This window comes from Centrocercus urophasianus, unplaced genomic scaffold (genome assembly GCF_019232065.1).
Source record: "Centrocercus urophasianus isolate 14NV4802_14NV808 unplaced genomic scaffold, USGS_Curo_1.0 seq_24, whole genome shotgun sequence".
Lineage (NCBI taxonomy): Eukaryota > Metazoa > Chordata > Aves > Galliformes > Phasianidae > Centrocercus > Centrocercus urophasianus.
The window spans coordinates 18,148,861-18,174,098 of record NW_024884800.1 but is presented as its reverse complement, the minus strand read 5'-3'; the positions used below and the strand labels follow the sequence as shown (position 1 = coordinate 18,174,098).

Sequence of the window (25,238 nt, the reverse complement as noted above, 5' to 3'; positions counted from 1 at the left end):
CACTGACTGCAGACCAGGCTGTCTTAGCTTAATAAATCAATTAGTCTGGTCTGCTCCTGAAAACTTTTTTTTGTTACCAGTAAATGCATGTTTGATACAACTCCTTCATAGTGTAGTGTTTGCATTAAGGATGAACAGAAGAGAAGCTCTCTGTATTTTGTTTTAGGCATTTTTCTTTCTCTCTCTCTCTTTTTTTTTTTTTTTTATAAATACAAAGAATATGTTTTCACAGACCTTCTAGTAAGCCCTAGGATATATTTTGAGGGTTGAAATAATGAAAAATGTAGTCTTATGGTGGTATTTTGGTTCCAAGGTGGTGGAAGTACCAAAAGAAAACAGTGAATATACATTATTTGGGACCCACAAATGGCTCCCTTGGGAATGAATAACCCTGCGAAAAACACATATATGTATTTGAATACCACGGAAGCAATTATTTTTTGTAATACCACCATGTTTGTGTTCATTCAGCTTCCTGAGTCTGATAGGTCTTAGACCCATCAGGATATTGGCTGACAGTGCTAGATCACACAAGAGACCCACCAAATCCAGTAACCTATCCATGGACCAAACATACAGTACTAATACATACATTGGTGATAACCTCATGAATATCAAATGCATCTGAAAAAATATCACTTAGACTGTGATATTTATTCCTTGCTCTTTTGCTGCTCCTATTCTTCACCTATTTGCACTAAAGTTAGTAAAGAAGATCCTTTCAGCTAGTGAGATTAGCTTAATGTCTATTTCAGATGCCTTTAACATGAACAACCCTTTTGGGAAAAATATTAGCAAAACAGGAAACAGACAAAAACGTGAAATGTAAAGCAACCCAAATAAATTAGAACAGTGGTCTCTGTGCAGTGGTATGAAGTTAAATTCAAGGAAATGTGAAACAGTCTTCCTCAGAAAAAGTAATGTATAGCCAGATTGCAGCTGAGGGACACACAGCTATTGAACAGGAGAGAGTCCAGAAGAGATGTAGAGAATGACTGAAAAGGGGAAACAAACCCTGAACATATAAGGAGATACTGATGGAAGAAAAGCTGATGTTGAAAAGAAGTGGCTGTATACTCCTTTCAAGTGCAGACAAAGAATTGCATCTTTGTAGACTTCTGGTGAGAAAGTTGCAAGAACAGGATCATAGTTTCATTCATGCTGAAAGGACCTTTGAAAGCCATTTAGTCCAACGTCCTGCTCAGAGCAGGTCTGTTTATTGCAGATTATTCAGCAGCTTGTCCAGTTGAATTGTGAGCATCTCTAAGGATGGACGTTCTCCCACATCTTTGATACCTGCTCCAGTATCTAACTACCCTCATGGTGGAAATTGTTTTACCAATAATGAACTGGAATTTCCCATGTTCTGACAAGTCTCTACTGCCTCTCATTCAGTCCCTGAAGCTCTGGGAAGAGTCTGGCTCTTTCCTATGAGGTTGACGCTACCCTTCACCTTGTCTTCTTCCAACTGCCTCAACCTCTCTTCATGCACCACAGGCTCCAGCCCCAGCCATGTTAGGGGCCTTGCTCCAGTATACCAATGTGTTTTGCACACTGGGAAGCCCACAGTCAAGCACAGTACTCGGGTTGGAGTACTGGAGAGAAATTCCATGCTAGCTACATTCTTACTGTTACAGCCCAGTGTGTCATTGGTTGTCTTTGTGCCAGGCACACTGCTCACTCCTGTTCAAGCAGTTGGCCACCAAGACCCCCCAGGTCCTTGCTATCTATCTATCTATCTAAACTATCTATCTAGGTTGTTTTCCCTCAGACTGTGCTGCTGTGTTGGGTTATTCTATCTCAACTGCAGGAATTTACTGGCATTTGAACTTTGTGAAATTCTTGAACACAATCCAAATGCAAATTCAAATTCAATTTGGAATCCACAAATGGTACTATAACAGGAAAATACAGCCTCAACATTGTGTTTCCTACACTGTTTAATCCCAACTGATCTTTTTCATGTTAACTAACCTGACTATACTGAGCAGTCATGTATTTTAGTCTATCCTACTGGTAGGCAAGGAGAGTTCTGGCCAATGTGTGCTGAACTTGTCTTGTGGAACTCACTGCAGCTAGATGCTGTGTGCTAAATGCATCCAGGAAGACAGGAGAGAGGCTCATGGGCAGTAATTTCTTACAGGCTGTTCAGCATGCTGACCCATGCACAGCCGTGACTAGCTAAGACTTCTGTGAACTGCAGCTTGCTTGAATCTGGAGGGATTTAACTATCAGCATGACTTAGGAGAATAATACTCTGCTCTTATGGTCCATGGACTGGGTGGGTCTCTGGTGAGATGTAGCATCACCAGTCATAATATTCTGATGGATTTAAGACCTAGCTCAGGGAACATTTTTCCATTGTATCTGGAAACTCCTCTGTTCTGTGCACTGCCTGATCCATTTTCCACATGCATTAATTAAAAAAAAAAAAAAAAAAAGCACACTGTTCTTAAAAAAGCTGCCAGGAGCTGAAGGCATTTGTGGGATGAGGTTTCTGCTGACAGACTTGGTTTTGCTGCTTCTGGTTTTCTAAATGTTTTCCTCTTATCTCTGTGCAGTGCACAGTGGAAATGATCAATCAGGGCTCATGCACAGTATCCTTTCTTGCTAGCAAGTATAAAATCAGTTTGTGTTTGAAGGAGTAAACCGTTGTATGAGCTTCATCTCCCCAGAGTCAAAATGGCTCTCTCGATAAAGGAGATGACAATGAAAGAGCTCTTGATGTATAAACACATAGGTGCTCCTATGCAAAAGATGAGAGTGAGTTCCTAAAATTATTTAACATTCTACCTTTATCTTTCCAATTAAACAAAGATAGGAAGAACTGATTACTGAATGCCAGTTGTGCATCAATAGAGCCAGAAGGATTGTTCACAAACAGTTTGTTCAGATGACAATATAGGCAGTCAATTTCGGTAAAGTCATTATTCAGTGTGTATTTCTGCTTCCCAACACTGCATTTGAATTTTAAGGAGTTTTCTGATAATTTTTTTGGAAGATTTTGTTGCTAACCTTTGTAAGACATGCCTGCTGTCTGGAGTAAAATACAGGCAAAAGAGACTGCATGTGATTTTTCCGTGGCCACAAAAACAAATTCTGATCTAATGCAGGTTATAAATTGTCCAGGAGCTAAGAGTAGTCAAGGAAGTGTTGAATGAATAAATGGAAGGTTAGATCAACATGACTCATCAGATAGTGTAACCACTAACCCCATGCCATTTGATCTGCATGGCATTGGGCTACTATTCCCTCACTCTAGTATTTCTGCCCTCCTTCCTTCTCTTTAAAGTTTAGCACTGAGCCATCCAAGCCATACATTAAACCTTTGGTTCCACATCATTTAAGTTCTGTTCTTTCTCTTATGAGACTGAAATGTGGAGAGCCTTATAATACAATCTGGGAGATTTTGACCATCTAACCTTTAGGGGTTTTTTTCTTCCTTTTTTTTTTTTTTTTTTTTTTTTTTTTTTTCCTTAAGCCTGGGAGCAACATCTAAAAGTAAACACAAAGCATTCTGATGCAAAAGAGGTTTGCCAGATTAAAATGAAATCGAAAGATAAATTCAGTGTAACATGTAGCTGGTATGAAATCTTTTTGTTTTGATTGAAGTTATATTACCTCAGGACTTAAATCTTCAGCTTATGTAATATTAGCTGTTCTTCAGCTCAGAGCTCATGCTGGCTGATAGCAGTTTGTGATGTGAGATGTAACTGCTCAGCCATTCAGAGGCAAAATTCCTGGAATCTGTCTCTTTGGCTGGTTTAGACGGTGCTGCTCACTAAGGAAGAGAAGCATCAAAAGCATGCAAAACAGAAAGCTGGGTCCTCAGGTTTAAAATCTGGTTATCAATGAATGCTCAAAAAGCCAAGGAGTGAAGAATCACATAATGCTTTCTAAACTACTTGATTCTGGGGAAGGAAACAGTATGGAATGTCCAACATTGATTAAACTCCTGGAGGAATGTAGCATTTTATTAATGGCAAATGTAATGGAAAAATTTTATAGTACTAAGTGAAGTGAAGCTACTTGCTGTGTTTTGTTCTACTCTGATCTACCTGTGCTTGGATTGCATGGCTTGCATGGTAGGCAATGAGGCCTGCTTGCACTTTTGTGCTGGATGCAGATATTTGTGGAGAATTAACCTGCAATTTTTGATTCATACTTTGAAAGGCTGGGAATCTGCTCTTTTCTTCTTCTTCTTCTTCCTCCCCCCTCACCCCCCCCCCTCCCCAACCAAGAGTATTCCAAGTCTCCAATAGATCTGTGCCTTTCAAGTCCCCTGAACTTGAATACATGCAACTGTAGCATGAATTTAGAAAAATGGTCTCATTTCTTGAAAAATCCATTAATAGTAATGTACTGGAAAACTCTTACATTGATCTTCTCTCTGATAGTCATGTTGTAATAATTATTCTTTTAATGTTTGCATCAATCTAAATGTTTTTCTCTTTGTGCTAGCTCCTTCTTGGATCTCTCTATATGACAATCACAGTACTTTGACATCTTGCATTACTTTAATACCAGTGATTCAAAACAAAGCAATGCCAAAGGGAACAAAAGTTCTGTCAAGCCATTAAAATCTTCTCTGCCATTAACATAATTAAACTGATGCATGAACATTTACAGTTATTAGTAAGTGCTGCCAGCAGAAGCTTGTTGTGACTGTATAATATATAGAGGGCTGTACTGCAGTAGAGTAGTACGTTTATTATTATTATTACCATTTGTTCTGAAGTAACATAAACAGGGCTGTTTTAGAGAGTTGAGAGAGCACTGCAAAGTAAGTGCATGGTCTGCCTTGTGTTCATAGCCCAGTGCACAATTATGACATTTCTAAACAGAATAATACACACGGTGTCGAAGCTAGCCATTGGAAACACCGTGTGTAATGTCAGGGAGGAGCGTAAAATAAAGAGATGGCTTCTGTACCTCTGTTACTTTTCCCAGTCTGGCCAACTCAGGCGTATTTTGATCTCCTTTCATAGCTGCTCTGAGAGATTTTTTGGTTGGTGTTGTAGAGCAAGCTTATTAGGATAATACTTACTTTGTTTTCTCATATTCCAACATACCACTTCCTCAGTGAAAAAGAACCAGGAGTGCATTAGACATCTGTCTTCCTACTATCCTCCTACACATTGCAATTATACTTTTTTGATTATCCGAGGCAGATTATCCTCTCTGAATTGGAAGCTGGATATGAGATATGGAAAACACAGATTAGCAAAGAGTTTAAAAGCACTGAGAGGAAAAAAAGAAGTGGTTTAAGCAAAATTTAGTTGAGGGGATTGAGGGAAGATCAATTAAGTTCTGGAATATCAAGTACTACAATAGAAAGGTGGAATCCATGCTGACAATCCACTGGAAGCTTTCAACCGATATTTGCTGGGCAGAATTGGAGTTTTTTCATTGGTTGAGTGTTTTTAAAGGATATTATGGAAAATGATAAACTGCTGTTGATGTTGTAGATGAGATCACTAACAGTACTTCAGTGTGGTCATTTTTTCTTCAATACATCTTTACCAAGATACTGCTGAACTGTTGGGAATTCAGATAGCAGTAGTGAAATAAGCAAAAAGAATGGAACATCTTGCTTATTGGGAAAGAAGGTAAAAGTTGAACATACGGCGTTTGAGAAAAGTCAAATATAATTCTACATATCTGTGCCTGCTGTAAGTAAGAAGGGAAGTAGGTAGTGGGAAGAGCTCTGCGGGCAGGCTGAGGTAACACCAAAAGCAGAATCTTAACTAATTATCACAGAAGAGGGACAAATAGTTTCAAACGCTACTCCATATTCTATTAAGAGAAGAAACTGAAGACCCACTTCTCTGTAGTTTTTGAGCTAGACTAACACCAGTACTAGAATATAAAGTGTGCAACATTAATAGGAAATGAACATGGTGAGCTGTTTGATCTTCCTGGTCTTTGACTTTAGTCACTTTTGGATTTATTCTTGAAGCTTTGTGCTTTTTGAAGTCTAGGAGGAAAGCCATACTCATGCTTTCAGTCAAGCTCTGTAGCAGATTTGAATGGCAGAAATGAATCTGTCATGAGTTTCCATTATCAAACTAGTCATCAGGAGGTAGAAAAGTCTCACTGAATTGTTATGAAGTACTTTGCTTAACCTGTTTTTGGTATCTCCCTGAGTATTGCCTCTTCCTCTGCTGTTCTACTGCCATGATAAGAATCTATTGAAAGTGCCTGCAAGTATTGTAAAATGTTTTACATACAGGTCTTGTCTGTCTGCTGCTTACATTGTTGTTATAGTGTTTAGAGCTTCTGTGATATTTAGTAACACTGGAGTGAGGGACTGTGGAAAATACTGCAACAACCATTTAAACAAGTATATTCAGCTGGAAGGTGTTAAGGTCACCATTGTGTATGTGCATGGGTATAGTTTTATGCACTGGTATAATGTGTCTTCCTCAGGAGAGAAAAGATACCTGCCAAGCCTCTTGAGGTGGATTACTGTGTGCTGTTCAGTCTTGACATGATACTTTACATGGAACAGGCTAGTGACATGAGAGACAAGAAAATTAGCCTCAACCGTTATAGTCCAGCCAGTATTTTACCAGTACTTTATTACAGTGCACGTGTGCAAGTTTTAATAGCCATCTTGTCTGTTGGTGTATAAAACTGTAGAATGAGATAGCTGAAGATAACTTTCTCCTAAGTGTTGCCATCTCTGCCTTTTGGCACAGCATACTGCAAGTTAAACCAAACCTTGAGTTCTCTGTGAAGGCTACTACTAGGAGTAACAGTAGGATCTTCTTCTATTACAGATGTTTCAAGCAACTCAACTGCCAGTTCCCAATTGTGAGGAAATCAGAGCACTTAATTGTTCCAACAGCGTCATTCTTTGCACAAAGTAGTGCAAAACAAACAATAATGCAACAAAATGTGACAAAAGAGTCCTACTGATGGCTTTTGTTGATCTGAACTGGAAAACTTGGTATGCAGCAATCATGGATGCAGCAGTCTTCAGACAGAGGCAATTGCTTGATAGCTGTTCATCTGTATGGTTAGTCACTGAACTTTGTATCTAGCGCCTAACTAAACATTTCTTTTTTTCTTCAAACCTAGGTTACCCTTCCCAATGACTCCAGCTGTGTGGAAGAAATACTGCGTGTGAGTAATACACTTTTCTTTTGCTGTATTTTTTTTCTTTTAATTGTAGTGTTCTTATTTCATCGTTCACAGAGAAGGGCTGTCTTTAACATCATAGTTAAACAGTAAGTTATTAGTGGGTTTGGTCAAAGAGACACAGCCTGGTGGGCTCAGGATGCTCCTTACCGGCTAAGTTCAGTTCTAGTATTCTTTCTCCCAGTGCATCTGCAATTTGTCTTGGTCAGGAATTACATCCTTTCCTGTTAATTTGTTTTTAAGTTCTCAGGCTCTCTAAGTCTCTCCAAAATCAATTTCTCTCCCACTCTAGGGCAGAATTCCCCTAATTCTCCCACAGTGGCCTACAATCTTACTTCTTTCCCCACAGTATAGTTTCCCAGCACTCGTGGTTTTGTGGAAGATGTACAGATTTTTTATTTTTTTATTTTGTTATTTTTTGTTAGAAGTTCTGGTTAGTGCTTAAATGTAGAAAACAAAAACTCTACAAGCTACTCCAAACTGAGAAACTAATTGCACTAAGATCACATAACAAGAAAAAGAGAGCATGGGAAATGTGCTTGCATATGCCTAAATCTGCCTTACTGCAACTGTAAGGTGGGCTTTTCCTCAGACACTCCGAAGTTGGGGTTCCCTGTTGACGGTAAGATTTGTCTGGGACTAGTAGGCTTGCAACCCACCAGTTTCTGCCTGGCATTTTGGGTTTTGTCCTCACAGTTTGAGCTTCTAATCTGTCAGAGCTGCCACTGTGGGATCTCCGGCCCAACTGCTGATTTCATTTAGAGAGGATAAAACCTCAGTGGAAATTTGTGCTGGCCTTGTCTTCTTCATTTGGAGCAATTGGTATAAACTCATCCAGACCCAAAGTCAAGAACAACAGTGGTGTCAAACTTGCTTAAAAGGACACAAACATGTTCATTCAATAAAGCAGGCTTTGCACTATTCATTTAAACTGAGTGGAAACCTGCTCCTGTTTTTCAAGTACATGTTATATTGGGTTGATGCTGATGTCCTTCTGGGCTGTCAGTGTTTCTGCACAAGTTGAACCAACAGGCAAACATGCATGTGCAGACCTGCAGTCGAAGAGGACTTTGTGTCAGTATGTGCACCTAGCAGTAATGAATGCAAGGAAATAAATGCAATGTATTTTCAATGCTCAAAGTGAGCAGCAGTTTACTGCTCAGATGACATAAGGAAGTAAAACCAACGCAAATGTTGAAGTGCAGTTTTTAGACTACTTGGTACATTTAAACCATCTCTTCTCCTGTTTATTTTATTTGATTAGGTACATTACTTTCTTGGAATAATTGACGTGGTAGGTGGGGAAAGCAGTTGTTTTCAGTCAACAGTACCGAAAAGAAATGTGATGTAGCAAATGCCAGGCATCAATCATCCAGTTGACAGTTTTTATGTGAGAACAGTACATATAAATCATAGGAAGCAGAAATGTTTTCTTTTTTTCTAATCAAGAGGAGACAATTCTGTTCCCTACCCCATGACAGAAATTTGAGTCAACAAACAGCACTAGAATTTCACAGGCTCCATTCTGAAAACCACCTGGATTAGTGCAAGTTTTCCTGTCTCCTTCAGTTGGATCAACTAAGTCTCTAAGTGTGTGAAAGCCAGAGATCACAGATCTGCTCCTGGGGCTGCCCATCCAAGGCTGAATCCCAAGTCCCAGTCCCAACTGATTGCCTTCAATGGCAGTGCTTTTAGGCTTTCAGATTTCTGTGGTGCAGAAGCACACCTGGAACAAAAGTACCCAAGTTTTGTCAACGTCTTTGTTCTTGTCACATTTGTAATGCAGAATAAGCTGGTGGGAAAGGCGTTTTGGCTGTATGCAGAGTGTCATATTCTACTTGATAGGCAACAGTGAAAAAAGAACATAAGATAATGCCCAGCAGTGGTCTAAATCTAGTTTTTGGGCTTCTTGTGAGTGTGCTGTGGCAGGAGATTCAGACAAAAAGAACAAGCCTTGGTTGCAGCAGCAATTTGTGCTTTGAGAACCTGGATTAAGTTCTGGCTTACTGGGGCCATTGACTCAGGCTCTGAAGAGCCTTTGGGAACGTGGGTCTTAGCCTTCTGGGGACAACTTCCCCAGATGAAAAAAAATGGATATTAACATTTCCATCTCTGTTGGGGAAGCTGCAGAAATAACAGAAGGGTTACAGAGCACTGATGTCCCAAAGGCAGATAGGTGGGAGTACAACAGTGTGCATTCTAGCCAATGGAAACAGAACCAGAGTTCAGCTCAAAACATCTGGCAGTATTACGCACTCACATATGCAGCTTTTAATCCGAAGTGACACCATTGTACTCTGTGTCACTCCTGCAGCTGCTTTTGCTTCTGGCCATGTCCACTGCAGAGCTGCACACCCCAAAGTGTCCCCCCTCACCCACCTGCTCCCACGCTGCCCTGCCTGCTTTGAGGGCGTCTCTTACTTGAAATTTGGGTTATTTTCGTCTCTCAAGTTACAAATTAAGTGCCTCTATTCAGGCATAGGAGCTCTTTCAGGGTTTTTTGCCCGGCTTTGCAGGGAAGAGGGACTTAAGCTAAGAATTGTGACCTCAGATTTTACTGAGCTCTTTTTTCAAGCTGAACTTGATTGATGTTTTTTGTAATTGTAGAGGTCTGCAATTTCTTATCTCTTTTTTCCTTTTTTAAATTAAAAATCAAAACAAACAAAAAGTATTGAATTAAGGACCAAACTTTCGAACTGAGTGAGGAGAAAGATCTTGAGCCCACTTACAAAATTTCACAGTCCTTCAGATTTCCTTGAAACACTTAGCCACTTGCTCATCTTGTATAAGCGCTCCAAGGACTGTTTGTGATACTACAACCAGAGGTTAATGGCAGCCCCGTCTCCCGTTCCTTTTGTTTTTCTAACCAGAATGTCTGAGAAAGTTGTTAAAAATTAAAATTAAATAATAAAATAAAATCCCTGTTGTACACCTACGGCCAAGCTATAAATGTAGTGCAGGAGATCTGCATTTAGCACAGGTTGTTAACACCAAATTGAAACATAAAAGTGAATGGTCGTTGGTATACTTTTTTCTGTTCCAAAACGTGACTTTTTTTTTCGCCCAGAATGTTGGCTTTGAGCATGTGGATAATGTGGAAAATAGGCAATCAACAGTATGTGCGTGTAATTCACAACTTATTAATGTGGATTTAAATTAAGTTGCCACTTGCTATATGCAGCCATTGAAAAATGAATTCACTGAAATGTTGTGATACACGGTGCAGATGGGGAAAGAGAACTGACATTTTAAACCAATACTCTAAAGCTGTTAGTTGTGCCACATATATCAGTGCTTTATGCCAGTGTGCCTCGCTGTCATTGTATATCATTTGAAGGCATTATGCCGATCCAAATCTAGGGCTGCGTGTGCGAATTTGCAGGACTCCTATGCCTACAGAGAGCATAGAAGGGACAACTTCTATGGGTTTTAGAACCCATAGCATGGGTTTGCCTCTGGGTAAAGAGGAGATAAGCATACAGCATCTCACAAGAAAGAATGGAAACTAAATAAAATTTCTCGAGGACTTGAATTGAAAATATTAACTTGAATTGAAATTTTGGGTGAGGTGTTTAGGTGGTTGCATAGATGTAATCCTGTAGAGGTGAGTCTCAGGTCTGTACATATGAAGCTGTCAGGTGGGTGCTGCTCGCTGTCTGGGCAGGCACTTCTCTCTGTCCCTCTCAGAGAAACAAAAGAATTTTTGTAGATCCGTGTTCACTGTAGTGTGGCATCAAGGAACTCAGCAGACTTCTGATGCTACATGGATATATGCGATATTATTTAAAAGCTTTCTAGTCTGCAAGCAAAACTAATCCTAAATGTAATTTAGATTGCAATTAGTATAAAAATGACTGGAGTTAAACGAGCAAAGTCTGTAATTTGTATGATCTTCTATTCTTCTGATGACAAGCTCACATCTAATGACATTAGAGAGTATGTAAATTGATCAGCAGGTGAAAATGCCCTTGATTGGGTAAATTACGTGTAGTGTTACCTTCCTCATGCCAATTGAAAGTGCTAATGGATTTAATATGTATCATCCACAGCGGAGGTGAGCTGTTCGCAGAGCAAAATTAGACCATAACAAATACAGCCCATTATTTGCCCCCTCAGTAATTGTTTTCTCTTCTAAAGTACAAACCAACATTGAAGAACGTTGCTAAACGTAATTACTTTAATTGTAATTTGAAAAATACAGGTATGCAGTCTGGTGTGGTTACAAACTCACTTAGTAGCTGACAAGCAGTTTAAATATTTTCAAGTGGAACCTGGGGGCTTGCTGGGGAGGACATGATGTGAATTTAAAATGATTATCCAGACGTCATTGGACAAGTGAATAACGAGCTGACTGGCCTAGTAAATCATTTGAACCTGTCAAATGTGGGAACACATTGGGGAGGAGATGATGTCAAGTAACAGTAACTTAGCAACCTGGCATTTAGCTGTCCAGAGAATGAGTAAGAGTAGCCACTTTTAAATAGCTGAGTAAATAAATGAATCCTTATGTCTTAGGTGTGCTATAAAAATAGCCCAGCACCGTATGTTTTCTGTCAAGCTGCTTCTAAGGTGATTTATTCTTTCTGTTGAAATGAAAAAAAATGAATTGAAAAGTTAACCCACGTGTAAATGTGTGTCTGTGGCCTTTGTCCCTTGTCTGGCGTGCAGACCTTGGAAGTGTGTAAGGAATGGGCAGTAGCCTGCTTTGAAAAAGGCAATACAGTGTGGTCTTTTTCTTTTAGACCTTGCTTATGCACATGAAGATTTGGATGGATAAAAACTATGCCTTTCTTAGCAATATCCAATATTTTCAGCTTTTTAACAGAACTTTCTGAATGGAGGCAGAGTCAGTTTCTGCTTGCACACCAAAATAAATCAGAGGGTAATTCCACTGACCTCTGATCTCATTTGACTTCATTGAATTCTTCATCCTCCCACACTGGTATGAATTGACAGCAGTTCCACTTACACTTCTGCTGTTGTTATAACATAAAAAGTAGTTACTCCTGCATTACTTTGGGAATATGTGAGAGCAGCTACCAGTCCTTTACTCAGATAGCTCTCTGGACGTAGTTTTACTCCAGAAAAATGGAAATGCTAAATAGTTCTACAAGAGCAGCTCTCTCCTGGGTCAGTAGGTCACCTGCTCAGTTCTCAGCTCAGTATTAGCAGAATTCATCAATAATTCCAGGAAGGTCAGAAAAAGTCCCTTTCCAGCAGTTTGGGTTTTTTTGGTTTTTGGGTTTTGCTTTTTTTGTGTGTGTATTGTCCAGTCATATACATACATTGTGATCAATAATTTGAGTCATTTGAAGACATCCTGGCGTGGTCTTTAAAAGAGCAGAAGACTCTTTGAGAACTAGAAGCCTTAGGTCTTCTCAGTCAAGAGCAGAACCCTGGCACAGAGGCTCATCCTAGCCACTGCAAGTTGTACCTGAACACAACAGGACAGGATTAGTCAAGCTTTTGGCTGTTTCATTGCAGTGACAACATAATGGTGTCACTTGTGAGAAAGACACCTCAAGAGCAGTCAATATATTAACTTTAGGTACATAATTTGGAGGCCCTGGAGTTAACTTCAAGCTGGCTGAGTAAGAGGTTGGCATTAGTCAGTGCTCAAATACTTTGCAGCTGTGGTGATTTTGTGGGCTACAGTTGCACTGTTGGCAAGGCCTGGGTTAGGCATGAGAGGAGTTCACTTGTGATGTTGACACATATTAGAAATGTGCTTTTTTTTACTACCAGATCAATGCAAAGCAGACTTCATGCTGTTGGGAAGATACTGGAAAGAGAAAGTTGACTATCTGATCTGACAAATGTATTTGGGTGTACAGTGTTTCTGTATTCAGAAGGTGGTATTTTCCACCTGCGTGATGTATGGGTATATGGCTCTTCAGATGTAAGTCAGCAAAAGGTTAAACCTTTATCAGGACAGACAAGAAGGTCTGATTCCAGCCTGCAAAAAAAAAAAAAAAAAAAAAAAAAAAGTTTTATTTTCATGGTAGTATTAAAGAAATTATTTAATAAAGAACTTCAGAATGTAAAATCTGATCATTATCGGGGTCCATTGCATCTTGTTTACATTTTAATAATAATAATAATAATAATAACAAAAAAGATTACAAGAAGTATTCAGGAAAGGAGAGGGAGACTGCATTGCACCTATTTCAAACTCAGTATTCAATTCCATTCTTATCTCCTTAAACATAATATTTTAACATATTTTGTAGTGCCAAGTTGAATCTTCCCCTGTACTCAGCTCTGGTACTGTGTCCAGTTTTGGCCCCTCACTGCAAGAAAGACATTGAGGCTCAGGAGCGGGTTCAAAGAGGGGCAACAAAGCTGTGAGGGGTCTGGAGCACAATGCTGATGAGGAGCAGCTGGAGGAGCTGGGAATGTTCAGTCTGGAGAAGAGGAGGCTCAGAGGAGACCTCACTGCACTCTATAACCACCTGAAGGGAGGTTGCAGTGAGCTGGGGGTCGGCCTCTTCTCTCATGTAACTGGTGATAGGACGAGAGGAAATGGCTTCAAGCTGCTCCAGGGGAGATTCAGGCTGGACGTCAGGAAATACTACTTCTCTGAAAGAGTGGTCAGGCACTGGAATGGGCTGCCCAGGGAGGTGGTGGAGTCACCGAGCCTGGAGGTGTTCAAGGAATGTTTGGATTTTGTGTTGAGGGACGTGGTTTAGTGAGAACTATTGGTGATGGGTGGATGGTTGGACTGGATGATCTTATAGATCTTTCCAACCTTGGTGATTCTGTGATTCTGTGATTGCTGATTTCAGTATTATTATATAGTTTTGCTATCATTGCCTGATTTATCATTGCCACTAAAATTACTCTAAAATGAACTGATGTCATGAATATTTGGGCATGTATTGCTGCTCTACTAAATGAAAGTGTGTTAATTCTCATCTGTTTTCCAAGCTGTCTAGCACGTCTTTTGCACAAAACCCAGCCCAACCACTCAGTTTTTCTTCCTCATGAGTAGTCACTTCAGAAATGATCCAGTGTATACAGCCATGCATTACATGCCACATGTGTTCATTCTTAGTCATTACTCTGTTATGATGACAATATCGAAAACAACTTCATGTTGTTTATGTCTGGTGCAAGTAGCTGCTGAGCTTGTTTACTCATTTGCAAGGTCTTTTGTTCATAATGTCTTCCTTTGTCCCACATTGTAAATATACAGGGCCATAAGACTTCTACTCCAGATCGGTTGACTCACGAGATCTGACTTCCCGTTCCTTTCCATCAGCGTAAATAAAGATTAATTCTTTTATCTTTGAGTGAGAGAAAACAGAGATCTGGATTTCTTACGAAGTTTGACTTTTTGCATGCACCCATGAAAAAAAAAAGAATGAAACTGGTGAACTAATTGGCAAAATGTGAGTACTTCTATGCTGTTTTAATGTTTTGCTCTGCCTGTACATCCTTCCTCAAATACCTTGTGGACTGCATTACTTATATTACTTAAAAACATCCTTAGAAACTTCAGAGCCTGCTCTGTGCCTGTCCTGGAGTACTGTTCCCAGTTCCAAAATGGCTGGTAAGAACAAATACTGGTACAACATCTGGTGAGGTCAAGCAGAAATACAACCAGAAGCTAGTATATTACATATATTATTGCAAAATTATTAAGGACAAAAATCAAGTCCTCTTTTGAAATATTAGTAGTAGAATATTCCTCTGATCTCAGATTAATTATTTCTGTTATTTCATCTTATCCTGTCAAAATGAAGCATGGTTAAATATGGGCATGAATGTTCAAACTGCAAGCAATGTTACCTTTCACTTAAATAGATTATTAAAGTGTACTCTTCATAATAAATTGGTTTAGGCACAAAATGAAGACATTGAAAACATATTAAAATCAAGTTAGACTTTCTGAAATGAGTGCATGCTTTATAAACAATTTTGGTTTGAAATGACAAAGCTTATAGTTGTCTTCTGTGAGCACTTTATCTCATTTGCCTGAGGGCAAGTATTGAAGATTTGAAATCTTGGGAGGGAAGCTTCCCATAAGTCAACATTTCTGAAGAGGCTGATGGGGCCCATGGAGGCTAAATTGGACAGAACTACAATAAACTAGAGAGACTTACAGCATCTAAGAGAAGTCGGGATTGGAAGATGTGACTAAATGAATCTTCAGAAGGAGTTTCAGTTTCTGTTCGAAATTCTCTGAAGTTGCAGATGGCCACAGCAACTGAAACATTAAAAAAAATATGGCTTAGGGTTAAAAATATACAAACATGTATTTCTTTATACATATAAGGGAAGATTTGGAACTAGAGAAAAAAAAAAAAATGGACCAACGAGGGTCCATATACTTGAAAATACTGAGTTTTACTGTTTTAACTATACTTGTCATGTTGCAACCTTTGATGTTTGATGTTCTTGTGGTTTAAGAAGGAAGGTGAAGAAAGCAGGAAAGGGATTGTTGATCACAGAATCATAGAATCACAGAATCATTGAATGCCTTAGGTTGGAAGAGGCCTTAAAGATCATCGAGCTCCAATGTCTTGCAGTGGACAGGTGGCCAACCTCTAAGTAAGGCTGCCTAGGGCCCCATCCAGCATGGCCTCGAACACCTCCAGAGATGGGACATGCAGAACTTCTGTGTGCAGCATGTGCCAGTGCCTCACCACCAAGAGAATTTCTACCTAACATATAACCTAAATCTTCCTTCTTTTTGTTTAAAATCATTCCCCCTTGTCCTACCACTAATAGACCATGTAAAAAGTTGGTCCTCCCTTACTGCTTATACGCTCTCTTCAAGTTCTGGAAGGTCACAGTGAGGTCTTCCCAGAGCCTTTTCTTCTCCAAGCGAAAGTAGCCCAACTCCCTCAGCCTTTCTTAACAGGAGAGATGCTTCAGCCCTCTGAGCATCTTCTGGCACTTCTCTGCACATACTTCTTATGCTGTGGCCCCAGGCCTGGATGCAGACCTCCAAGTGGGGCTTCAAAAAGGCAGAGTAGAGGGAGACATCCACCTCCCTCTTCCTGCTGGCCTTCTTAATGTACTTCAGTCTAAATTGAAGCCAGGATGCTCCCAGTCCTTTCAAGTCAAAATTACAGACATTACCTGAGATACTGGTCCAAAAGTATTGCCTCTGGAGAGGAGTATTGCCTTTGTATAAGCAAATGGACTGTTCCAGTGGAGGAGTGATATGGTAATGCTGTCAGCCTAGTCAGCCTCCATGGGTTTGCTAAAGCTGTCTAACATGGGAAGACTGTTCTGCAAGCATCATCATCATCAGTTGTTCCATATTGTGTAGGGAAAATAATTCCAAAAGCCATTTTTGGGGGGTGGGAGTAACTTATTTCTTTGAAATTAAGACTTTCAGACTGCACAGTCAGCGGTGTGCTTTCTCATGATCCTTTCCTTAATACATGTGGAGATTGTTTAAGCTGGCAAAATACAGGCTATGCCATTTCACTCCTGCCACTAAGTGACAGATATGGTCAATCTTCCTATCTCTCGGAGCACCCTCTCAGTAAATGTTTGACTGTTTACACTCAGATAGGACATCTTTAATCTTTCAGCATAACATTGAGATGCCTCTTCACAGTTTCTCCTTCAATGAAACAGGGAAGGAGAATCTCACCCACACTGACACTGCACTTCAGAGTTAAATTGGTTCCTAGCAAGATGTGCTGGGGACTTTGGTTGGAATTATTGGTGTTATAACTGTGCAAAAGCCAGGTTCAATTAGATATTTAAAATTATACTGCTTACTGTGGCTTATCCATTTCTACAGATAATTTCAAACATTCCTTTAAACAAAGTGTGTCATTGAATTTAATGTTCTGAGAAACCTTATGAACTTCCTATCTACTTGAGACATCAATTTCAAATTGTACCTATAACTGTGTTTTTTATTGAATATTTAAGTCACTTTCAGTTTCTTAATACAGTACGTGGTTTTTAATAAGTGTTTGAAAAGAATGCACATTATGGATGGAAGACACTTCTGAGCGTTTTCAAATTGTCACTTTAAAATTGTCACGTTTGTTTAATTAGCCTGTAGATCCTGCCACGTTGATTTATGTCAGCTTGGTAACAGTTTCTTTGGATAGCTAGCAAATCTGATCAGAATGGTTTTTTTCTTTTTTTTTTTTCCCCCTAAGGAATTTTTCACATTTCTTTTTTATTTAAAAGCAGTCATTCAGGCACCCAATCTTGCAAAAGTCAGCAGAACAAAAAATGAGCATATAGTATCAGAAAGGAAGATTATTTTAACAGTTCCTGGCATTTAGGTGTTTGTTGACCACTGTCCAGAGGCAAGAGATACAAACAGACTACAGACATGAATGTGAACTCCAAGCTAAGTGCCCAGGTTTATGTTTGCTCAGTGTTCTATACGGACTCTTCATTTCACTTGCTGTGTTGCTGTAATTCTTAGCAGGCTGCCAGGATGAGCTCACTATAAACCCTACTTTCAGCAATTGAAAGCTCTTCTGTAAAGATTTTCTCTATTCCAAACTTTCTGTGCAATGTCTAAGCAAATATATTTTTTGTTGTTGAGGGAGAGCTAGAAATAAGACCGTCTAGTGCTTTGCAGGGTGAAACAGGAACAACACAGGCATATATGCACTTAAGAAACGTATCTGATGCTAATGGGGAAAAAAGGCCAGGTTACTGTTCCTTGAAGTTGCTATTGTCTCAGCGGATCATTTGAAGCATGGACTAAATTTCATCTCTGGAGCCAAACACTGGGTATTGTCTGCTGTGAGGAATTCTTTGAGATCTTCTGATTGAATTTATTATGTAAGCACTGAGTGTTAAAGGCTCCTTTAGGCGTTGTAGTCCTTGAATGTCTTTGTCTTGAGTATATCTTGTTGAAGTATACGTTATTTGCATCCCACACCCCAAGGTAGAGCAACCTTTAAAAGTATTCTACTGAGCCTCAGAAAAAAAAGAAAAAAAACACCTTTGTTTTTGCTCTGTGGCAGAACATTCCCAGTAGTGTGGATTGGGTTTTTTGTTTGTTTGTTTGGGGTTTTTTTTTTTTGTTTTTTTTGTTGTTGTTAATTTAATCAATTAGTTCCTTCCCACTTACTCCAGCATTTTATCATTTTGAATCTCACAAACCCTTAATCTCTTCAATAAGAAGCCTGAGCTGCCAGTTTATCTGGAAAAGGAGTGTTTTACCAATAAAATGAAAACTGGTGCGGAGATTTCTTTTTGAAGAGCAGCCCCTTGTTGTTCCTGAGTTCCAAAAACCAAAATAAAAAAAGGTTATGGACTTTGCTTTTTTTCAACCCTGTTAATAGGATTTCATTTCAGTGTAGTTTCCTATTGTGTGGTTTAAAAACAATGTAGGCACGGAGAGCAATCCTCAATGTTCAGTGTTCATCTGGTGTTCATCCTGAACACTCTGGGTTTGAATGTTAGGACCATTCTGTGTGGGACCAGGTGTCCTCATTGTCACGTTTTAGCAGCGGCTCTGAGTGGTTAATGCTTCCAGCCTCAGGTTCGTAAGCTTTGTGAGAAAAAATGAGCTGGGAAATGGGGACTCAAATGTAAGCATGCAACAGTGGGAGTCTAATAGAAATACACTGGAACTGCCACACTTTATAGGAGATCAAAAAAAAAGTCATGTTTTTCTTGCTTCAGTAAGGTTGACAGGCCAACAAAGTTTACGTTATGTCAAAACATCTTCTAAAACACACGTCTATTTTTCTTCACCCACTGGCCTAGCGGGAGTGGGTTAATGGGCAGTGTTGGCATGATTTATAGGACATGCAGATGCAGGGGTAGATCTGCATCAAGGCACAAGTGAGGAAAAGGAAATCGAGACTGAAATGCATGGAAATCAAGACTGAAATGCATGTTCTTTTCCAAAGACTAAAATTACTATAATAAATACCGGATAAGCTTCCAGGTGGCTGCTTAGGTCTTTCTTTAGGAGAAAGGAATTACAGTGTTGAGTGTCAGAGACAGCGTGGACTCTCCCTCTCTAACAGGCCAGAACCCATAGTTTACCCTTGGCAAGCACGCTGAGCTTTTGACCTTGCAGAAAAATCAAAGTGCCAAATTAGAGAGTACAATGATCAGGCTTCAGATTGAGCTTTTGTGAACATCCAGGGCTTGCTGAATGCCAGTCAAGCTGGCTATGTTGCCCACCCAGGATCATCCAGCATATAGTCACTGTGAGGATCCAGCACTGTCCTGGGTATGGCATAAGACAAAAAAAGAGCAGTCTTTGCCCCCAAAGCATTCAGTCTCTGATGTAAGCACCAGGAAGGTAATTACACACAGCAGGGGAGAGTGCGTTCTTCATGAAGTAGGACAAACTGAGACGCATGGTATGCTGGTAAAGAGAGCATCGGAGAGATGAAGAAAAAGAAATGGTGAAAAAGGACAGCTTCTGGATGGGCAGTTTTTAGCTTTTCTAGGCGTGTGCTGTGTTTCCACTTCAAACTCAGATCACTGTTTTAGTGGCATTCCAGTTGAGGTGTGGATGAGTCATGTAAGAGGAAAACACATTAAAAATAAATGTTACTCTGTCACCCCCCCCCAGGAAAACTCAGGATACAGTACTGCTTGTGTGGCAGCATAAAAGAGATCTGTCAGTTTCTTGATTTTGAAGGCAAAAAAAAAACAGCCCTTTGTAAAAGATTTCAATGTGTATTGTACAGCAGTGTGTGGTAGATTCATTTATTTGTATTCGATGAGTAACAACTTGCAGTCCAAATTTAACGAAGGCAAAACATGCTTTAAGCAAAACAATTCAGCTTTAATCTCAAACGAGTTAATCTTAAACTAGTTTCTTAATTTCCCTCTATACACTATTTCAGCTAACTGATGTCCCTGCTTGAAGGCTAAAGCTGGTATCTTCTGGCACAAGTTGATGCTTTCAAATTCTGGGAGATTTTTAGATTGAGTTTTATCATTGTCAGGATGTGGTTTATAAACTCTCTACATGGCTCTAAAATGTAGTGCTCAATGTAAGAGGTTTCTGTGCTAAATCTACAGAACAAGGTGTTTTGCAGTTTACCCATTTAATTTTGCCTGATATTGAAATTGGAGATATTTTTTTTACTAGGTTGGTGTAAGCAGATCCAGAAATTAAATGCTTTTTTTGATAATTTACATGGATAAGGTCTTGTCATGGGCTGCTACTATTTGTATGGAAAATAATAATAGTAATAATAATAATAATATTAATAGTAATAATAATAAAATAAACCAGGAATTGATTATATCTGGCAACATAAAAGAGATGGTGTAACGTGTCATATAAATGTGCGCAATTGTGTGCCTCAGGGTAGATGCAGTCTTGTTTTGTAACTCTAAATTATAGTTTTGCTCTCCTCTTGGTGTGAACCCTAAGTTTCAGAGAAGAAAACAGGCAATTCGAGACATGCCTTTTTGCTTGTGAAGCTTGGGATGGCTGGAACAAATTACCAGATTCCCTTAAACAAGTGCCAGCAGTGAATAGTTTCGAAACACAGTTGCTTATTTACTTGAAGAAATGTTGCCAATGTTTTTTAAATTGCAAAGATGAAATTGTATGTTGGTATTAGGAACTTTTTAAAGAATTAACTTTTTTATTACTTATTGTGCCTTTGTTTACATTATGTTGCTGTACTGCCAGGATGTTATGTTGTATTTAACAGTTCAGTGAACTCTTCCTATCTCTTGGGAGATGAAACTCCCATGAACTCATGAAAATTAGATGTGCCATTCCTGAATATGGTTACAAGTATCATTTTGAATAAATAAAATCAATGAGGTATGGCTGTGCATCTCAGTGTGGATGAGAAACTGCCAAGAACAGGAGGTGTTGCATTAGCCATGCTGTCTGCATCAAGACCCTGATACTGTGTATTGGGCAACAGTGTGATTAGTTTAGTCACAAAGAGTGACAGAAGAAAGACACCTGGCATTCTGTAAGTGGGCTTAGTATACGCGACCTCAAGTACCTGAATATTTATGGAGAGTGTGTGAGTATTTCGTAGAATCATAGAATGTCTTGGGTTGGAAGGGACCCCAAGCTCCATCAATTTCCCAATCCTCCCTGCCACAGGCAGGGCCACCATCCTCCAGATCTGGTACTAGGCCAGGCTGCGCAGGTCTCCCCATGTCTTGAACACCTCCATGGATAGAGCATCCACAGACTCTCCGGGCAGCCCGTTCCAGCATCTTACCACTCTCTCTGTGGGGCTTTGTACTTGGTGTTAACTCAACATCTAGTTCTGGATACCCTACATGGCCTAGGATCTCATCATTCCACTGTGTGAACTCCCCAGAAGTCTTAACTCTGTTTCACCATATAAAACTCCTCATGGGAGCTCTCCTGTGGGCTTCCTGTAAGGTTCTGCTTGATTATTTACACTGCATGCTTTTACATTTCCGGTTATGTTCTGTGAACCTTCAGTGTTCCTTCTGCCCTTTATACATGCAAATCACCTAAGCCTGACAAGAGTTGAGCTACAGCTTCCACACATCTTGTTTGATTGCAGTCCATCATAATGGTTTTTCTATAGTAGGACCCTTATGGAGTTGTGCTGCATGTTCCTGAAAATGCCAGGAGTATGTAAGAAGGTGCTTAAGAGCACAAAATCTGCTTGGAATTGAACTGAAGGACTATCCTTTGCAGCGTGAGCCAAATTCAGGGTAGTTTTTGGCCATACAGTCTTCCTGGGATGTGTCCTGAAGAAGACTACCTTGATTCACCTTGGAGAGAAGTTTCAGAGAAGAGCCTAGGCATGTTCTGGCACCTGCACAGCAGCAGGGACCCACTACCCAGCAGAGCTAAGCCATTTGGTAATGTTAGCACACTATCATATAGGCTGTGGTTACTTTTAGGGTTGTGTCAGACTTGCTAAATTGGAAATCTAGTAATGGGTTCATGTGGTGTAGCTTCATTACTCTCCCTTGAAGCTGCCTGTTGATACCTTCTTACTGCAATGGAGAATTGTTTTAGTTCACATACACAAAATTGATTAGAGCAATAAGAATATCAATCATTATTTGCTATTTTTTATTGTCTTCTAAATGCTCTAAGCAAAGATGATGACTGTTATTAGTTATAGAAACTACAGTATGAGGAAAATATATTGAAAAATGTGAAGCATACAGGAAGCAGAGAATACTAGGAAGCTCAACAGAAAATGTCTGTATTGCTATCCGTTTCTTTTTATAAACAGTTCCCAAATGTTTGCAAGGGAGGAAAGGGAAATATTTGCTGTAATGTTTTTAGTCAACCTTTATTAGTTTTGAAAGCAATTTCTATGTTCATTTTCATTACATATCATTTCTGTCTGTCCTTCCCCTTCTTATTAATATGGAAAGGAGTAGATGTTTACCATGGGAGGCAATGGAATGCATCTTGCTCACCAGCTGAGCAGAGGGAATTATTTGTTGTCATGGAGAAAACTCACAAGGTGAACACTGTGTTTTTAGATTATGGTCAGGGAAATGGCTGCTTTTCGTAGAATAAACTCTAGCTCTGTAATAAGAAGCTTGTGTGTGCATGCACTGTGTTTCCAAATGGTTTTCTAGTAATTTTTGGTACAGTAGCAAGATAGATTTTAGTACGACAAAGACATCGTGGCAGAAGAAAATAAGCGCTGGGCACTTGCTGCTGGTGATAAATTTGCTAAAACATTTACATGAGTAAATAGTTTCCTGAAGTAATACTCATATCAGAAGAGTTCTCTTTCCAACCTTGTAATTCTATGATTCTCTTGGAGGCCATTGGTCCATCACTGAAATCTTTATTTATTTATTCTCCCTACAGGGAAAAGTATCTGGAATCCCTTTGATGCTGAGAAGTATTTTAAATGCTGAAACATGATAATCAAATCCATATATATGAACTTACCTGTCATGTCCCTACCAATACTTTCATAATGTCCTAAATCCCTTCCTAATGAAGCCTTTGGCACAGTATAAACCAGACCAATTACCAGTCAGGCTATTCCCAAGTGTTTATGTCAGTTTTCCATTCCTTCAGAAGGAATATATATGAAAAACAACCCTTAGTTTTATAGTCTTTGTGTTCCATTAGGCTTTACTGTAATTTGCTTTTATTTATATATGTGTATATTTATATATGTTTGTTTTTTTTTTTTTTTAATATACATTCTTCTCTTAGCCTTTTCCCCAAAGGGGAGGAGTTGACATAGTTTTTATGTGTCATACACATAAAACATGGCTACCCCTCACACACTCCTGGCTTCCTAGCAGGGAGAGTTTGATCAGATTTGTATGAATACTGAAACAAGGAAGATACTTTGAAACAAGAAACACTTTTTATTAAGACTGCGTTGATAAATAGTTAATTAAACATTAATAAATCATTTATAGAGGCCTTAATAAATGGTAAATCACTTGGTTATCTTTATTCCATCAAGGCAATAGGTTGCTTAGCAGCAGCTGTAACATTAAGTTTGTAATAAGTTTGGAACGTCTATTCATCATATAGTAATTTTTTTCTAAACTCAGCTTTAACATACTGTGTAACCAAAAATCGGAGAAAGTTTAAAGCAACAGATTTAGCTAAGATCTGAAAGGACTGAATAGGGCAACTGACAGAGAAAATACCCAAAATAAGCTCTGTTTAGCAGCAATGATGAGTACAGGGTTATTCTTCCTCCTTCTCCTTGTAATGGGCAAAGATTCAGTGCTGTAACTGCCTTTGTAAACCCCAGTGCTAAGGAAGAGAAAACCACCAGGATTGTTTCTTTCTTCTCCATTTTTATGGATCTGCTATCCGCAGGAGGCAGTAGGGGTAGCCAAGAGAGATCTGTCAGGCCAATAAATGGCACTGTTGGGCTGGGTGGGATCTTAGGAATCCCATCATCTACTACACATCCATGTCCAAGTGCTGGAATCATTTCTACCCAAGCTGTTCCTGACTGATGGGTGCAAATCTGTTCTTAAATGCGCTCCTACAAAGATGGAGATTGCTGCATGAACAATCTGTTTCAGTGCTGCACTGTCCTTACTGTTAGAAAGCTTTTGTATGTGTGTGTCCTTCTGGCTGTATTTTAAGTTCATATCCTCCATAAAACTGAAGAAAAGATTATTCTCTCCTTTTGCAACAGCCCTTTCTGTAATTGCAGACTGTTCTCATGTCTCCCCTTGATTCTCCCAAGGGGAGTAGCACAAGTCTTGTATCTTGGGAGACCTCAAATTAGATCAGGCTAAGCAGTTTAAAGTACACTGTAGGAAAGAAGCTGCTTCAGAATGGACACAACGTACATGATGTAGCTGCTTTCTTTCCCAGTGGCCTCCTAGAGCCAGACTCCGTGCTTTTACCTGTATTTAAAACTCAGTATTTTCATTTCGAGCAAGAAGGAAATGATGAAAAAATTAAACACAGAGAAAGGAAATAAATCTGGAAGGTGGCTATTAATTTTAGTGACTGATTTTTTAAAGCTATTTACCATCTGCTTCATATCCCCCGAGCTCTGTTCCTTAGAAACAGGCAGGTTTCAGTCCTTCCCTACTTCTTCCTTTTAGACCCCAATTCGGACCTGTACCTCTGTTGTACAACCTGTAGTTGTATTTTTGGTGATTTGTTAGAGCTCTTCTGCATGTGTACATCTTAGTTACCTACCTGAGGGCTTTTCTAGCTGAAAAAAAGCAGACCGAACTGAAGAGACAAGCGTGCTTAGCTCATATATAAATAAAACACATGGATTCAATTAAAACATGTTTAAATAGTTTTCAGGAAGGAGAATGCTTGATGTTACTACATCAGACGACCACAGTGACTTTCAAGCCAACAAACTGTGCAGGTTTACTTTCTCATTTAATCTCCAGGTCTGTAAAAAATGTATGCTTCCATAGCAATCATCTGCCCACTCCAATAGTTAACATGATTTTGGAATTACTTTAAGTCCAAACCATATGAAAATAAATCCTAACTTGATTTTGTGGGATTACTTGGTTTCCATTAAATTCTTCTTTAAAGCATTTTGTATTCTCAGTTGTGTTATTGTTACTTCCAGGAATTTCTAAATACTTCCAAATTTGGTTTGATCAAACTTTTTTGTTCCTTTAACTCTCCTGGGGGGGGGGGGGGGGGGGGGAATTTTTTTTTTTTATTTAAATTTTTTTGAATTAATTACAAA

The 25,238-nt window shown here is 39.3% G+C and overlaps 1 protein-coding gene across 1 annotated transcript in view; it reads left to right on the top strand.

Moving 5' to 3' along the window:
* AFF2 (AF4/FMR2 family member 2) overlaps positions 1-25,238 on the top strand; it is a 340,167-nt gene that overhangs the window by 170,616 nt on the left and 144,313 nt on the right. The window contains exon 5 of the mRNA XM_042824815.1: positions 7,084-7,128. Coding sequence (XP_042680749.1) covers positions 7,084-7,128 — 45 coding nt within the window. The remainder of the gene's footprint in view (positions 1-7,083; positions 7,129-25,238) is intronic.